Source organism: Microtus oregoni, unplaced genomic scaffold (assembly GCF_018167655.1).
Source record: "Microtus oregoni isolate MIOR12 unplaced genomic scaffold, Mior012 000005F_ref0000423, whole genome shotgun sequence".
Lineage (NCBI taxonomy): Eukaryota > Metazoa > Chordata > Mammalia > Rodentia > Cricetidae > Microtus > Microtus oregoni.
Window position 1 is genome coordinate 34,545,280 of NW_024543064.1, and position 18,577 is coordinate 34,563,856.

The following is an 18,577-nucleotide window of genomic DNA, read 5'->3' on the forward strand; positions in this document are numbered from 1 at the left end:
TTCACCCACAAAGGATACACACAGATCCTCTGCAAAGATAGTCTCTAGGGGGCCTGGGTTTCTCTGCATAGTCTTGGCTGTCCTGGAATTGAAATTATAGACCAGGCTGGCCTCGAACTCACAGAGATACACCTGCCTCTGCCTCCTCAGTGCTGGGATTAAAGGTGTGCACTACCATGCACATCTTAGACATACAAGTTTTATTTAGTTATTATTTTATTTTATTTTTACAAAAAATAAATATGTGTTTATTTTTAAAATAAGAAAGAAAGCACTGGCAAAGAACAAGCCCTGGGATAGAGAAGTCCCTGTCAGTCAGTCAACAGACAACATGGACACAGACAAGGGTAGGTGCCTAGTCCAAAGGGCAGAACTGACCGCGAGTTGCTGGTCTGTGTCTAGCAAGACAAGCATTAGAGCTGGATGTCGGGCTGTCCTGGGCCACCACCACCACAGCACCGCACAGCCTCGGAGAAGCTACATGTCCTTCACACTCCACTTGTAGGCAAGCTCCTCCACAGCCTTCTTGCTGGCGAGCCTGGCAAAGCGCTTCTGTTCGAAGCCATTGGATCTGTCCACTCCATTCCAGCGGTAGCCAGGCCAGATACTGAATCTATTGGGAGGAGGTGCAGGGCTATTACAGCGAGGCCTCGCTTTCTTGTGCTTGTTCTCCTCAGGCTTATTCTTCTTAATGAAGTCGGCCATCGGGTCCCCCTCTCTTTCTTGTTCTCTCAGCATCTGATCCAGATCTTCATCACCGATACAGCGGGCCAGAGGCTTCTGCATCTCCTTCATGGCATCCTCTACATTCTGCGGCTGTTGCCGGCTCTGAGCAAGCCCTTTGCCCCACTGGGCATAGAGCTCATCTCTGTCTGAGTCCTTCTCTGCTTTTCTCCTCTGCTCCAGGCGTTCCAGCTTCAAATTCCTCTTCCGATCAGACTTGTCTCGAAATACAGTCTTCTTTCTGGAATGGGTATTCCTTTCAGGAGGAGAGAGATGAGCCCTCCTGGGAGGAGATGGATCTGGGGTATTATGATCGGTACTCCTGGAAGGAGACGGATTTGGGGTGTCATGACGGGCCCTCCTAGGAGAAGTTGGATCTGGTTCATCATGATGGTATGTCCATCTCCACTGTGGTCTCCCAGGAGCTTCCATTTGGCACTGGAGCGGAAGGCCTCCATCTGCTTTACCTCTTCTGGACGCTCATCCACAAACTCAGCCACCACAGGCAAATCTCCATCCTCTTCCTCCTCCTTTTCCGGCTTAGCAGTAGAGATAACTGCCCAGCCCACATCATCATCAACAATCTGCAATCCCTTGCCAGCGGTGCCTCCCGGCTTCGGTCCTTTTTTGTAGCTCTTCCGAAGGGACTCAGAACCTCCTTCCTGGCCGGCATGTGCCCCAGACAAGTAACTTCAGATACTCAGCTTTGGAGAGTGGGGGAACTGCCTCCATGGCTTTGGTAAGGGCGGGTCCAACATACATATTTTTAAAAGTTCAATATAGTGCAATACAAATAATACAAGACCCTTTTATTCTCAAAAAAGAATAAATTTAATTTTAAAATAAAATCATTATTTATAATGAGACTCTCAGGGTCCCTTGGTATCTGACAAATACTTTTCCTTAGTATTGTATATTCCTACACTCTAAATTTGTTTTGTTTTTCATTATTTGAGACAGGGTGTCTCTATGTAGACCAGGATGCCCTCCAACTCACAGAGATACCCCTGTCTTTGCCTCCTAAATATCGGGATTAAAAGTATTCACCTCTCAAGCCCTGGATTAAAACTTTTTAAAAAATAAAAGTTTTCAATCTTTTTCCTTTTTCTTAAGTCTATTGCTAACATAAGAGTTATTTGGCAAAAAAAAGAAAGTTATTTGGCATGTGTGGGCCAAGAAAACACAAGGCTCTCCAGCGAATAAACAGCAAACCAATACATAAGCCAAGCCCGCAGATTCTCACACTATTCTGCTGTTCCACTCCCGATTTCGGTCCAAAGAATATTTCTCTCCCACACTAACGTCACAAAAGCACTATGGGAACTTTTAAAAGAGTTTAACTTACACAGGTCATAGGTTTAAAGTAGAAAAGAATGTATAGGAAACACATTTAGTTTTGAGACCCTCTTATATGCTAAAGTATCATTAATCACCAGGCAGCTAAGATGAATGGGAAAACATACAGTCCCCTCCAGCCCAACCTGTGGCTTCTGTCCTCATGGCCAGCCACTAAATAACTACATTTTAATTGTTATTATATAAATGTGCATGACATGTATGTACATTTGTGAGGGGTGTAGGAGTGTACATGTCCATTGTGAAGTTATATGTACACATGTGTCTGTGCTTGTGAGTGTAGGCATGAATTCCCCTGGAGCCAGAGTTACAGGCAGTTGTGTGCTGCAATCCCTGGGTGCTGTGAGTCAAGGTCGGGTCCTCTGTAAGAGCAGTAAGTGTTCTAACTACTGACCCTTCTCTTCAGTTCCTCCATCTCTTACTGTTGTTTTGGTTTGGTTTGGTTCTTGTTTTTTCAGAAAAGGGTTTCTCTATGTAGCTCTGGCTGTCCTGGAACTTGCTCCATACACCAGGCTGGCCTTGAACTCAGAAACCAGTCTCTGCCTCCCAAGTGCTGGGATTAAAGGCATGCACCACCACACCTGGCTTTCTGACAAATTTTTACTATCTATAAAAGTCAGGAACAGGGGCTGGAGAGATGGCTCAGAGGTTAAGAGCATTGCCTGCTCTTCCAAAGGTCCTGAGTTCAATTCCCAGCAACCACATGGTGGCTCACAACCATCCGTAATGCCCTCTTCTGGCCATACACACAGACAGAATATTGTATACATAATAGATAAATAAAATAAAAAAAAAAGTCAGGAACAGCATGAAGTAGCACACAATCCTACCTAACACAAAGGCCGGTGACAGGCTCAGCAGAGAGAATAATGGCACCTGCTGACAACCTGAATTCCATCTCTTGTGACTCACGAGGTGGTAGGAGAGAACCAACTCCTGCAAGCTTTTCTCTGACCTCTACCTTAGAGCAGCCTTGAGACATACGCTACCACACACATAGATGCACACAAATTAATAAATGAAATACTCAAAGTTGCCAGGCACAGTCGCATGTATCTTTAATCCATCACTCAAGAGACAGAGGCAGGAAGAGATCCACTTGCATTTGAGACCAGCCTGATCTACATTGTGAGTTCCAAGACAGCCAAGAAGACATAGTGAGATCCTGATTTTAAAAAATTAAATTAAATAAAACTACACGCTGGGTTTGGGTGGAAGGTTGTTTTGTTTTAAAATACGTATTTATTAATTAGGAGAAGCAGGTATTTGAGCCATAGTGAGCTTGTGGAGGTCAAGGGACAACTTGGAGTCCAATCCTTCCAAACACTGAGATGTTTTTGTTAGTTTTTTGCTTGTTTTTGTTTTTTTCAAGACAGGGTTTCTCCGTTTAACAGTCATGATTGTCCTGGAACTCAGTTTGTAGATGTAATGGTCTGTCCTGTCCTTTCAAGAGACAAGCCCCCCACTTCCTCCCAAATCCCCCTGCAAAGCTCTTCCTTTCCTCTCTCCCTAAGGAGTAGCTTTCCTCTTCTTCCCCATACCTCTGTTTTTCTTTCTCTCTCTCTGCCTCTCTCTCCTCATTCCCCTTCTCCTACCCTCTCCCCTTCCCCTTCCCTTCCATAACCAACCTCTCTGCATGGAGTGACTATCCATCTTTGTCTCTCACCTGCCATAGCTCCTTATGGGACCTGCTGACCTGCCAAAGTGTCTCACCCGCTGTGTGGCTCCCTGCCTGGGAGCCGCTGTCTGCTGCCACCCCTCGGGGAACTGTGCAGCGTTTTATTTTTACAATTACAGTAGACCAGGTTGATCTTGAACTCACAGAAATCTGACCGTGTCTGTGTCTAGACATGTGCCACCATGCCCAGCTGCCACTCTTGAGGTTTTAAATCTGAAAATGATTTATTTTAAAATGACAATATATACTATTTGAAATGTGTGAGACTAAAATGTTTTCTGTCTCTCGATTACTCGTCTTGGTCTCATTTATGGAATATCATCTTTTTAAAAGTGTGCATTTATTTTTAATTCATGAGTCATTTGCCTACATGAGTGCCTGGTGCCATCAGAGGCCAGAAGAAGCATCGTATCCCATGGAACTAGAAGCAGATGGTTGTGAACTGTCATGCAGGTGCTGGGAATTGAACCCAGGTCTTCTACAAGAGCAATCAGTGCTCTTAACGACTGAACCATCTACCAGCCCTGGAATATTACCTTTCGATAATTATAGTACCCCTCAAATTTTAAGTTTTTAGAGGATCAGACCACTAAAATAACTTACATTTACCAAAAGATACAATAGAAAAATAAACATTTTGGCCAGGCAGTGGTGGCACACGCCTTTAATCCCAGCACTCAGGAGGCATTCGCCAGCCTAGTCTACAAGAGCTAGTTCCAGGACAGCTAGGACTGTTGTTACACAGAGAAACCCTGTCCCGAAATACAAACAAAAACAACCATGCATTTTAGGGCCTGGTTATGGCCCAGTTAGTAGTGCTTACATAGTACGTACAAAGTCCTAGGTTCAACCTTTGACACCATCTGATGTGGTGGCACACAACCTGTAATCCCAGAACCCGGGAAGTGGAGGCAGAGGGATCACAAATTCAAAGAATCCTTGGTTACATAGTGAATTTGAGGGCATCCTGAGTTACATGAGACCTTATATAAGAATAGAAGGAGGGCCGGGTGGTGGTGGTGGTGCACGCCTTTAATTCCAGTACTCGGGAGGCAGAGGCAGGAAGATCTCTGTGAATTTGATGCCAGCCTGGCCTACAAAGTGAGTTCCAGGACAGCCAGGGCTACACAGAAAACTCTGTTTCTAAAAATCAAAAATAAATAAATAAAAAAGGAAGAAAAACATGAATTTTAGCACTATGTAGAAACCTTTTTCAATGGATAAGTATGAGTAATTTTATATTTGTAACAACTTGGATTTTATTTTTATTGCTAGGGATGGAACCTAGAGCCTTTGTGTTTTGGTTTTTTCAAGACAGGGTTCTTCTGTAGCTTTGGAGCCTGTCCTGGAACTAGCTCTTGTAGACCAGGCTGGCCTTGAGGAACTTAGAGTCTTGTACATGCTAGAAAAGCATTCTTCACTGAGCAAATGCTCACACAAAACATGAAAATTGGTAATGCTTGACCTGCTTCATACAAATACTACTACAGGTAGAGTCTCACTGTTTTCTCAGAGAGGCATGTGAAAATCTCTGCCTGTGGGAGGCTGGGCATCTTGTCAAGGAAGGGTTTTTATGACAATGTTGGGGGTGTGGGGTAGGCAATACTGGTATTTTAGTGGGCAGGAGTCAGGGAAACTAAATGTCCTGCAGTGCACAAGAAAGAATTGTCCTGTCTGAAATGCCAGCAGCACCCAGCTGAGAAACCCTGTGCTGGAAAAGCTTCATCATTTTTGTCCTTCAACAGAAAATGGTCTTCAGTGGTCTTTCAAAAATGCCAAAATTATGTGACTTCCAAGCAAACAAGCACATTTTTTGTTTGTTTTTAAGACAGGGTCTCATTATGTAGCCCTGAATGGCCTAGACACACAGACCTGGCTGGCCACAAACTGAGATCCGCCTGCCTCCGCCTCCCAAGGGCTGGGATTAAAGGCGTGCGCGTGGTCAAACACAACGTTTTAGTGCCTGTGCTACAACTTGAAGACTTTATAGACAGAAGAGAGGAAAGGAGAGGAGAGTGACGGGGAAGGAAAGGGGGGAGAAGAGGATGGAGGAAGGGGAAGAGAGGGAAAATGGAGGAACAAGAGAGGAAAGGGGAGAGGAAGGGAGAGGAGATTCCTTTTTTACAGTTAATTTTATTTATATTGAGACTGAGTTGTCATAAAGTAAGCACAGGGCTGGAGAGATGGCTCTGCAGTGCTAAGTCCCAGCGCACCACTGCAGTGCACCACCTTCTGTATGTAACACCAGTTCCAGGGACGATGACGCCCTCTTTGGATGTCCTCAGACACTACACGGCACAGACACACATATAGGCAGAACATCCATTCACAAACTTTTTAAAAATTCTAAACTTTTTAAAAGAAAGAAAATAGATACAATTAAAAGTTATCAGTGGACTGGAGAGATGGCTCAGAGGTCCTTTAGAGAGCACTGCCTGTTCTTCCAGAGGTCCTGAGTTCAATTCCCAGCAACTACAAGGTGGCTCACAGCATCTGTAGTGAGGTCTGATGCCTCTTCTGCAGACAGACCACATGTGTAAGCATACATGCAGTGCAGAACACTGTATACATACATAGTAAATAAATAAAATCTTAAGTTAAAAAAAAGTTGTGGGGCTGGAGAAATGGCTCAGAGGTTAAGAGCACTGGCTCCACTTCCAAAGGTCCAGAGTTCAATTCCCAGCAACCACATGGTGGCTCACAACCATCTGTAATGAGATACAGTATCCTCTTCTGGCCTGCAGGGACATATGCAGGCAGACTACTGTATACTTAATAAGTAATTTTTAAAAAAAAAAAAAGTTGTTAATCGGGCTGGTGAGACAGCTCAGTGGGCAAAGGTGTCTGCCACCAGGCCAAATGACCTGAGTTCCATCCCCAAGACCCACATGGTAGAAGGAGAAAACTGACTCCAGAAAAGCTGTCCAAGTCCTTCACCTGAACTAGGTATTTATGGATACATGCAGTAAATAAGTAAAGAAATAATAAGTAAAAATTTAAATGTGATCTTTTAAAATTTATGATTGGAAAAAATTTTAAAAAGACAGTGAACAGCTGGGTGGTGGTGGCGCACGCCTTTAATTCCAGCACTTGGGAGACAGAAACAGGCAGATCTCTGTGAGTTCTTGCCCTGGAACAAGAGCTAGTTCCAGGACAGGCTCCAAAGCTACAGAAAAACCCTGGAGGAGGAGGAGGAGGAGAAGAAGGAGGAGTGGACTAAATATATTATACTCAATATTATATGTTTTATTTTTCCAAAGAAACTTTAAAATTCTCAGGTTGCCCTCATATCTGAGATGCTCCTTTAGAGAGCTGCAGACACCAATTTTGTTTTGTTTCTTATTTTTATTTTACGTGTATTGGTGTTTTGCCTCACGTATGCCTGTGTGAAAGTGTCAGATCCCCTGAAAGTCATGAAGTGCTGTGTGGATACTGGGAAATAAACCTGGGTTCTCTGGAAGAGCAGCCAGTGCTCTTAACCACTAAGCCACCTCTCCAGACCCAATCAATTATTCTATGTATGTTTAATCTCATGACATCTCTACAAACTACACATTATCCCATATAAGGGGGGGGGGCACTGTGTGTGGCAGCACACACCCTAATCCAGGCAATGGGAGATAGAGGTGGGTGGAACTGATCTAAAAAGCAATTCCCCTTCTCCTTGTCCCAAATAAAAAGAGGAAGGGAGTAACACTGTCAAATTAGCCGAGCAGTGGTGGCACAACCCTTTAATACCAGCACGTGGGAGGCAGAGACAGTTGGATATCTATGTTCAAGACCAGCCTGGTCTACAGGAGTTCCAGGATAGCCAGGGCTATCTCAGAGAAACACTGACTCAAAAAACTTAAAACAACAACAAAAAAGACTGTCAGATTAAGACTTGTTGGAAGTTAATTAATGACAGACTTGGGGTTCAAAAGCTAAGTTTCCAAAGCTAAGCACTTAGCACTATAAAGTGTCTCCCTCCACAGACATAGCTACATTGCTGTTCATTACAGCAAGTCTCTACCCTCCTCGAACAAGAGACTAAAATGGAGACAGATGTTGTCTCTCCAGCAACTGAAAGCCTGGAGTCATTTAATGACCATACAGTAAAAACCACCAATGGTTCTAGCAGACTTCTTGTTGCTGTTGTACTGCTGTTTGTTTGTTCTGGGGTTTTGTTCATTTGTTTTATTGTTGTTATGCCCTCCCCACCAAACAGATTTCCTAAGGAATGGATGAAAAACTAGCAGGAAAAATATGCCAATCCCCTACCATTCCTTCTTTGCTATTCTAATAGTACAGTATTTGTTTCTTTTTCTTTCTGAAACAGGGTCTCCTGGAAGGCCAGGCTGACCTCAAAGTCCCTCAGTAGCCGAGGATGACCCTGAACCCCTGACCTTTCTGGTGCTAGGATCACAGATGTGAGTGGACACTCCCAGTTTTATGCCCTGCTGCGGATCAACCTGGAGCTTTGTGCTTACTAAGCAAGCACTCTACCAACTGTGCTATATTCCCCAAGCCACAGATTTGTTTTTATACATTAATATCACAAAGACAAGCCATACGACATTTCACAATAGTGAAGGCACAAATAAAATTCTACAATATACTAAAGCACTATCAATTAACAGATAACAGAATAGAATATCGTCAGCTGACACTGAAAATCTTCAATGTCCATCCAATTATGAATGAAGTTGGTGATAAAGACTCAGAGTGAAGGAAATAGCAAGTTTTACAACCTATATATAAGAATAGAAAAAGAATGCAAATAGAAGATGCTGATATCCTACTAATTTTTTCATATTATGATAAAAATTAAACTGACCTAAAAATAAGTTTGTTATGTGTGATATGTAAATTGGTCATTCATTTTCCAGGACAGGAGCACTGACAAGCATATTAGTTGTGTTTCAAGACCAAACACACGGCAAATCTACAAGACAAGTCAGCTCTATGGACCAACACAGCATATAGACAAATTTCAGGATGGCTGCACAATTAAAACTAAAAGCAAGCCAGGCGGTGGTGGCGCATGCCTTTAATCCCAGCACTCGGGAGGCAGAGGCAGGTGGATCTCTGTGAGTTCGAGGCCAGCCTGGTCTAGTTCCAGCTAGTTCCAGGACAGGAATCAAAAGCTACAGAGAAATCCTGTCTTGAAAATCAAAAAAAAAAAAAAAAAAAAAAGAAAAAAAAACTAAAAGCAATATTGCTGGGCTTAACACCTTGCTATGAAGTAATAAGTTGTAATGCCATTCAACCCAAAGGCATTCTAGCATAAAAACTGGCATCCCCTACTTAGTTAGCTGCAGATATAGGCAACGGCACCTACTAGCACCAGACAAATAGTTCTTAAACATGTATTAGATCTTTTGGGTATCTATGAAACTAGATCTACCAGGCTCAGGCCAGGCACTGGACCACAACATAAAATAAAAACTTAGGCTGAGAGTTATAAAGGCACTTGAAGGTAAATTACTTCAATTCTCTTAACCATTACAGGAATCCCTGTAGTTTTTGTTCGGTTTGTTAGTTTGTTGTTTTATTGAAACAGAGTTTCACGCTGTAGTCCAGGCTGGCTAGAACATACTTTGCAACCCAGCTTCACCTTGAATTCGCACCAACCCCTTCGCCTCCTGCCTCATCCTCCTGAGTCCTGGAACTATTTTGTATAAACCACCAAATCTGGCTAGGAATACCTTCTATTAACTGACCAAACTGTGAGGCCAGCAAGACAGATGGCTCAGCAGGTAAGAACACCTTTGGAGCAGATCTCACAACCTGAGTTCAATCCTTGCTTCCATGGGAAGCAAAGACTCCCTCCTGAAAGTTGTCCTGACACTCCCATGTGTGCAATAACCCCTCCACATACAGAATAAATAAAGAAGTAAAATTTTAAAAATTAAAACTACATAACCAAGGATGACAATGAACTTCTGATCCTCCTGCTCCTACCTCCCAAGTGATAGGATTACTGGCATGCACCACCATGCACACTAGGCAAGCACTCCAGCAACTGAGCTACATCTCCTGCCCAGATGTTTAGACGCTTACAAAGTCTCTCCTTCCAATTAAAGAAAAACATAGGCTTTGTAGCATATATTACTTTATTCAAATACTTAATATGAGGCTAACAGTTAAAACAACAGCCAGTAAATAAATACCAAACATATTTCTATTTAATAATATCCCCACTATTTCACAGGCATGAAAGATGTCAACATTTCAGACTAGGTAGAAGGAACCTATGACAGTTCTCATATGACACACTTGACAGTTGGAAGGGACAACTGACAAGGGAAGTTCAACCCTTTATTCCAGCACCGAGGAGACTGAGGGTGGATGGCTATCAGTTTGAGTCCGGCCTGAACTACAACATGAGATCCTGTCTCAACAAAAGAGGTCTAAAATGTTCAGTGATATCTGCTACTTATAAAGCTGTTTAGCCTGGCTTTCAAGAACTATGTTCCAAGTTGGACGGTGGTGGTACACACTTTTAATCCCAGTTCTCAGAAGGCAGAGGCAGGTGCATCTCTGTGTATTCGAGACCAGCCTGGTCTACAGAGTGAGTTCCAGGACAGGCTCCAAAGCTTCACAGAGAGACCTTGTCTCGAGAGGCAGGGATTGAGAGAGAAATAGAGTTAGCCTAATCTGGGAGTGTGGATGGAATGAAACAGTGAAACAGAAAAGTAAATAGCCCGATCCTCCTCCCGAGTTGTGCTACCTTTTTAACGTCATTTCTTCCATCCAGCTTAAGTGATAGTCCTCATCCCAGCTATCACAGCACTTTCTGATGATCAACATCATTCCAACTCTCTGTTTTCACATACATATATTGTGTTTATGTGAATGTATGCTATGTTATGTGCGGGTACCCAGAGTCCAGAAGAAGACATCAAATCAGATGGAGCTGGAATCACATGTAGTTGTGAGCTGCCTCTTGTGGATGCTGGAAACTGAACTCTGGTCCTTTGAAAGAGCAATAAGCACTCTTATCTGCTAAGCCATCTGCTGTGAGATAATGCTCTTGTACAATGTAAAGATTTGTCACTCATTTTATTTTAATGAAATGCTGATTGGCCAGTAGCCAGGAAAGAGGTATATGTGGGACAACCAGACTAGGAGAATTCTGGGAAGAGGAAAATCAGAGACACAGAGGAAGCAAAATGAGAATGCCTTACTGAGAAAAGATACATAGCTAAACATAGATAAAAATTATGGGTTAATTTAAGTTGTAAGAACTAGTCAGTAGTAGTAGTAAGCCTGAGCAATAGGTCAAACAGTTTATAATTAACATAAGCCTCTGTGTGTTTATTTGGAACTGCATAGCTGTGGGACTAGATGGGACAGAAACTTCCATCTACAAATGGTGCCCAACGTGGGGCAACTACATCCACATAAAACCTGAGAGAGCTTGGGAAGGGATTCTAGATTAAAAACAACAACAACAACAACAACAAAAAACCGAGTCAAGCATAGCTTCTTGGCAACAACATTTTCTCAGGTGGGATATGTTTACTAAAGGCAAGCAGAGACACAGCTCCTTTGAGTGGCTTTCTGACTAGGCATCAGTGGCCAAAAAAAAAAAAAAAAAAAAAAAAAAGGGTTCTTTTAAGAGGCCCTGCTACCAAACTCTTAAATAGTGTTTATGAGCAGCCAGTGGCATGTTTCTTGCTGGTGGCATGACCTAGAAACTCTGCAGAGTTGTGGCAACAAACATGGCTCTTGCCAGTACCTCTGCCATAAAGCTTGACTCTCAGTAAGCTAAGGAATGGGGCGGAGACAGCTGCCAGTGCTGCAGCTTTAATCCTAGCCATGCCACTTTGCAGATTAAAGACTTGCGTGGTCTGAAAAAGAGATATACAGTAAAGATAGATTTAAACTGAAAAAAAAAAGCTCTAAATGATTTACAGTGTATTTAAAAATATATGTAGGCTTAGAAGAGAAAAAGGATAAAGTCCTTAAAAAAGAAATAGAGTAATTAAAAAAAACACATAAAGATGAAAAATATATAGAGTCTAGATACTGCATATTGTTGTGTTGTCTTTAAATTGTTTGACTGCTGAGGAAGGAGCAACAGCTTGTAAAAGACATTTAATTATAAATGCTGCCAGATTAAACCAACCTTTATGTTTTAAAAAATATCTTGACTTCAAAATTTAAATTAAAAAAGTGTTACTTTGGGGAAAACGTTCTGCTTTTATTTCCACAGGAAATGAGAAGCTGTGTATTCATTCTGGGTTAAGAAAAATCAGATTTGATCGAGGAAGACCCCCCCCCAAAAAAAAAACCTGATAGGAGCCGATGGTCCAGATGGTCCAACATTTCAGAGCACCTCTGTTGCAGTTTCCTCTGAGTTCTACATCCAGAACAGCTTCAAGGTGACTGGTTGAGGTGATTCAGCCACACAGAATACTCCAGTCAGGATTTGACCATAATCTTAAATTTTCTCAGGGTCTCTCAAAGATTACCAGTGCCCCCAATCAGTAGGTAGTAACCTAGAAAACTACGCCCATGTTTCTAAAAAATGGATTATGGCTGTTTATCATAGTTTAGAGTGTTGGTTACAAGTTGTTATGGGTAATGATCAGAGAAAAAAAGCTAAACAAAAAAGATTAAATTCAGCATTCTTGTTTTGAGAAGAAATAAAGGAAATGCTGTGGGATAATGTTCTTGTACACTATAAAGATTTGTCACTTATATTGGTTTAATAAAACGCTGATTGGGCAGTAACCAGGCAGGAAGTATATGCGGGGCAACCAAACTAGGAGAATTCTGGGAAGAGGAAAGACAGAGACAGAAAAAAAAAAAAAAAAAAAAAAAACACCCCAGAGACACAGTCACCAGTCAGACACAGAAGAAGCAAGATGAGAAAGCCTTACAGAGAAAAGACACATGGCTTAAACATAGATATGAATTATGGGCTAATTTAAGTTGTAAGCACTAATTAGTAATAAGCCTGAGCAATAGGCTATACAGTTTATAATTAATAGAAGCCTCTGTGTATGTATGTGGGACTAAATGGCTGCAGGACCTGGTGGGACAGAAACTTCCATCTACAGCTATCTTTCCAGTCCCTCATTCTTACTCTTAGTGACTGGTATTTAGCAAATGTCTTTTGAGTATTCCATACTCCTAAGTCACATACCTTACAATCTATTATCCATGGTGGGTAAATTTTTTTTAAATGTTTTATATATAACAACACTCTTCCTTATTTAATCCCTACTGCTATCTTTTTCTTATTTCTTTAAAAAATATTTTGGCCAGGCGGTGGTGGCGCATGCCTTTAAATCCTCAGGAGGCAGAGGCAGGCAGATTTCTATGAATTTGATGCCAGCCTGGTCTACAGAGCAAGTTCCAGGGTGGCCAGGGTTTCAAAAGGATACCCTGTCTCAAAAAAAAAAACAAAAACAAAAACAAAAACGAATAAATAAAATGGAAAAACATTTTATTTATGTAAAACACAAAACATGGGTGTTTTGTTCACCTGTATGCTGTCTGTACATCACGTGCATGCAGAGGCTGCAAAGGTCAGAAGAGTATCAGATCCTCTGGAACTGGAGTTAACAGTCATTTGACACCATGTGGGTATTAAACGTGGGTCCTCTGGAAGAGCGGTCATACTCGTAACTGCTGAGCCATCATCCGGCCCTCCTATCCATAGTCCATAGATATAGTCAACGGATGATGGTTAGTGTTAACTGTCAACTTGACAAAATTGAGAATCACCTGAGTCACCTCTCCTGGGCACGCCTATGAGGATCATCATGATTGCATTAATTCAGGTGAAAAGACCCACACATTGTGAACAGCACCACTCCTGGCTTCAGTCCTGGACTACATCAATGTTATCAATGGAGAAAGGGAACTGAGCAGTTGTAGCAAGATAACTCATTCTCTCTCTGCTGTCTGATTATAAATGAGACATTACCAGCTGCTTCAAGTACCTGCCACCTTGACTTCACCACGAAGGACTGCACCCTTGAATTGTGAGCCAGAACAAATCCCTTGTTCCTTAAGCTACTCATTTGTAGATTCCTGCTCACACTGCAGTGCCCATGCATGTAGCACTCTTTCTCTCTAGTGTGTTCTTATTGGTTTCTTCCACACGGTTCTCAGGAATCCACTAACATGAAGTGTTCTCTGACCTTTCAATCTCCTGTCCTGAACAAATCCTATTACAGCTATCTTACTGTACATTGACTGTTGCTTATCTGCTTTCTTCACTGGACTATGAGCTCCATAATGTCTTAGAATTGAACTTGCTCACCTTCAAATGAACTATGGTATATAAATTTTAATATTGCATATAAGTCAATATACAGTTGAGGGGGAAAGTAAGATTTTGATATTCAGATTCAAACTCTGTTTTGGATTTGGTTTGACCTTTTGTTGAGATTCAAATTTTGTGTGTTTGAGGGTATGTTCTGGTGCATGTGCACACGTGTGCATATGGAGGACAGAGGTCAGACTATGGTGCTATTCCTCAGGAGCTGTCCACTTTGTTTTTAAGACAGTCTGCGACAGGATCTTGCTGATTATGCTAGACTGGTTGGCCAGGGAACCCCACAGGCTCGCTCGCTCTCTCTCTCTCTCTCTCTCTCTATCTCTTCTCTCTCTCTCTCTCTCTCTCTCTCTCTCACACACACACACACACACATTGAGATTATAGGTATCATTAATATCATTATATCCCAGATTTCTATCTGAATCTGGAAATTGGACTTGGGTCAAATCCTCATGTTTGTATAGCAAACACACTTTACTAACTGAGCTATCTTACTTTACCAAGATTCAAACTCTAAGTAAAAAAATATATTTATTCTTTCATTCACTTAGTCAACAAATACTTTATTTAGTACCTTCTAGAGGCCAGAAACCATGCTATTACCTTGAGAGCTTACCAATATAGACTGCACAGAGAAAGAGGATATATGCATATTCAAAATGATAAGTGTTCAAAATAGCTATTAACTAGTGAATCTTGTGCTGTGTGGTGGTTTGAATAAGAATGGCCAAATGAGCCGGGCGGTGGTGGTGCACGCCTTTAATCCCAGCACTCAGGAGGCAGAGGCAGGCGGATCTCTGTGAGTACGAGACCAGCCTGGTCTACAAGAGCTAGTACCAGGACAGGAACCAAAAGTTACGGAGAAACCCTGTCTCGAAAATTAAAAAAAAAAAAAAAGAATGGCCAAATGTCCCTTCTAGGCCCATATATTTGAAAGATTGGTCACCAGGAAGTAGCACTTTATGGAAGGATTAGAAGGATAAGGAGGTGTGGTCTTCTTGGAGGAAGTGTGTCACTGGAGGTGGGCTCTGAGGTTTCAAAAGCCTGTACCAGGCCCATCTGCTCTCTCCCTCTGCCTACTGCTCTAGCACTCGCCTGCATGCCACCATGCTCCTTGCCATGATAATGGACTAAACCCCTGAAACTCTAAGCAAGGCCCCAGTTAAATGCTTTCTTGCCTGATGGTTGGTGGCACACACTTTTAATCCCAGCACTTGGGAGGCAGAGGAAGGCAGATAGATCTCTTTGAGTTCAAGACCAATCTGGTCTATAAGTTCCAGGACAGCCAGGGATACACAGAGAAACACTATCTTGAAAGAAAAGGGGGGGGGGGGGACAAGGAGGAGAGGAAGAGAGGAAAAGAGAAAAGGGAAGAAAAAGGAAAATGCTTTCTAAGAGTTGCCTTGGTCATGGTATATTTTTGCCACAGTAGAACACTAAGATGGGTAGATGATGAGAAGCTTACATCTTGTGAAATCTTCTCTACTTGCCAACTCTTTCTTCATCCCTAGTTTTGTGAAAGAGCCTTGCTATGTAGTCTAGGCTATGTTCAAACTTCAGATCCTCCCGTCTCAGCCTTCTGAGTACCAAGATGACAGGCACATACCACTGCACTAGCTTCATGGTTTCCTTTTCTTCTGTTTTTGTTATTTTCCAATTCTTCACTAGTAATATGCTTTTTTGTTTTTTGTTTTTTCTTTGTGTAGCCTTGGCTGGCCTAGAACTCACTCTGTAGACAAGGCTGGCCTCAAACTCACAGAGATTCACCTGTCCCTGCCTCCAGAGTGCTGGGAATTAAGGTGTGAGCCACCATTGCCTGGCAATATGCATTACTTTGATAATCACAATTCTTCTGAGTTTCCCAAAGTTATAAATCCATGCCAATCAACAAGAATTATACTAAGAAAAAAACAGCATGAACATTTGTGAATTGTAGGTAATGCAAGAGTAAAAACAATTTAAAAGTTCTGGTCAGATTCTAATACAAGAAACAAACCAAAATATGCAACAACAACAAAAAAGCCAGACAGCTGGAAAGTGTGATTGGAAATGATCTCAGTGCAAGGACTACTGCTGGAAGGGACAGTCTAAAATGATGTCAGTTAGCAAGATGAATAAAGATAAGGGGCAGGAGAGATGGCTGAGTAGTTGACAGCACTGCTGCTCTTACAGAGGACCCGGGCTAAGTTTCCAGCACCCACATGGCAGCTCTGTATCTGTAGCTCCAGTTCCAGGGGATCCGGCACTGTCACACAGACACACACGTGATGTGGTGGAATTTACTTTACACTCTGTGAAGATTGCCACTGTGACTGGTTTAATACAAAGCTAAATACTTAATAGGGACTTCTGGACAGAGAGAGCTCTAGGAAGAAGAAAGGTGGAATCACCAACAGACACAGAAGAAACAGACATGCAGGAGGACAGGTAAAAGCCACAAGTCATGTGGCAACACAGATGAACAAAAATAGTTTAACTTAAGTTATAGAGCTAGTGGTACTGGTACAAGCATAAGCCATAGGACGAGCTTTATAATCAACAATAAGCCTCAGTGTCGCTTCTTGTGAGCTGGCAGCCCAAAGGAAAGTCCAACTGCACACATGTAAGCAAAACACCAATGCTCATTAAAAAAAAAAGCTGCACAGATAAGAGCATCTACTAGCCAAATATTAATAAAAACAGCAGACAGAAAACACTGTGAATAATTTCAGAAGCACTAGAGAAAGTGCAGAAATAATGAGTCCTTGATGCTCTTCCAGAGAACCCTGAGTTCAGAACTTATAACCCATGGCAGGTGGCTCACAGTCGCCGACAATTCCAACTCCAGGGGATCTAACACCTCCTTCTGGTCTCCTTGGGCACCTGAACACATGTGGCATAAACACACATACACACACTCACAGAGGGTTTTTTCATTTTTATTTTGTGTGTACTGGTGGTGTTTTGCCTGAACATTTTGTCTGCATGTGTGTGTACAGTGCTCACAAAAGCCAGAAGAAAGCATCAGATTCCCTGGGACTGGGGTTATAGATGGCTGTGAGCCTGAAGGTGAGTATCGAATCCAGGTTCTCTGCAAGAACAGCCAGTCATCTTTCTGTTGTTATTGCTTGAGACAGGGTTTCTCTGTGTACAGTTCTGGTTGTCCTTGAACTCTTTGTAGACCAGGCTGGCCTTGAACTCACAGAGATCCACTTGTGTGGGTACACGCACCACCACACCTGGCTCATAGTCAGTGATCTTAACCACAGGGTCATCTTTCCAGTCCCCCCACAATTTTCTTTTAAATGTCTTTTTTTAAAAGAGTTGCTCAGAAATAAATTAATTGGATGTGACTGGACAGACCAAGGGAAGGCACACAGTAAAGTCTTAAAGAGAAAGAACCAGAACGCTTTATTGCTAATGACCTAGTGGCTGAAATCACTCCAAAAGAAAGAGTCCCAGGACTTGACAGTTAAGAAGGAGCTCCTAAAAAGAGTAAGAACACCCTTGCTCAGCATGCCAGTCTGAGGTGGAGTCTTAAGGTGAAGTTAGAATGTGCTGTTCTGCTTACAGGTTTCTGAAAGTAGAACTTTCCTTCAGTTAGAAACTAACTCCTAAAGTCAAGTCCTTTTTGGTATGATGTTATACAGTTTTCAGTAATGATGTCTATACTGTATTGCCTTTTCTCCTTCAGTGTGTTATTTCCATAAATATCTGATGAATGAAAAAATGTATTATATTAAAAATAAAATATGCAAATTTATCAAGATTACCACAGTGAATTCATTGTGGAAACCAATTTGAAAAAAAGAGCCCATGTAAACTGTCCTAGGAAAACATTAGCAGTAGGACCAATACCATCCAAATTTCCTTTTCTTTTTTCTTTCTTCCTTTTTTTTTTTTTCTTTTTGAGACAGGTTCTCTCTGTAGAGCCCTGGCTATTTGGACTGGAACTAACTATGACACCAGGCTGGCCTTGAATTCAGAGAGAGCCACCTGCCTTTGTCTCCCAAATACTAGGATTAAAGGAGTGACCACCAGGCCCGGCTTCTAATTTTCTATATTATACAAATAAAATTATATTATTCTATTCTAATACAAAGGAAAACATGACAGCCTCTGTACAACTTGTTCAGAAGATAAATTAATAAATAACATTATATTTCATCTGTCTAATGATTTACAGTTCACAAAGCACTTTGACCCTTACAAGCAATTCTGTAACCTTGCTCCAACTGGACAGATTCGAAAAGCAAGGACTAAGATTCGGAAAGCCTTTCTTCCTATATTTCAAAATCCAAAAGCCATAAAAGAAGATTGAAAAGTTTATGAGCATAAAAATCTAGAACTTCTATAGGGGAATAAAACAAAAGACATCGGAAAAGTAAATATCAAAACAGGGCTGACTCTTGGTGTTAGATATGAGGCCCTGTGTTCAACACCTTGCATCCAAGAAGAAAAAGAGAAAAATACTTGTAAAGCATATCACATTGAATTTCTTATAAAGTCTTAGAGATCAGAAAGAAAGAGATCCTTGACTCAACAGAAAAGTTAAGCTGGGT

The 18,577-nt window shown here is 41.8% G+C and overlaps 2 protein-coding genes and 1 pseudogene across 4 annotated transcripts in view; 1 reads left to right on the forward strand and 2 right to left on the reverse strand.

The window, feature by feature from the left end:
- The window catches only part of Tesk2 (testis associated actin remodelling kinase 2), a 109,092-nt gene that overhangs the window by 83,557 nt on the left and 6,958 nt on the right, over nucleotides 1-18,577 (reverse strand). The window lies entirely within an intron of this gene.
- On the reverse strand, nucleotides 344-1,455 carry LOC121447841 (BUD13 homolog). Its single transcript, XM_041651123.1, is given in 3 exon segments — nucleotides 344-1,006; nucleotides 1,081-1,413; nucleotides 1,415-1,455. Coding segments are annotated over 3 exon segments (903 nt in total). The 3' UTR covers nucleotides 344-477.
- Nucleotides 1,454-17,596, forward strand: LOC121447842 (annotated as a pseudogene).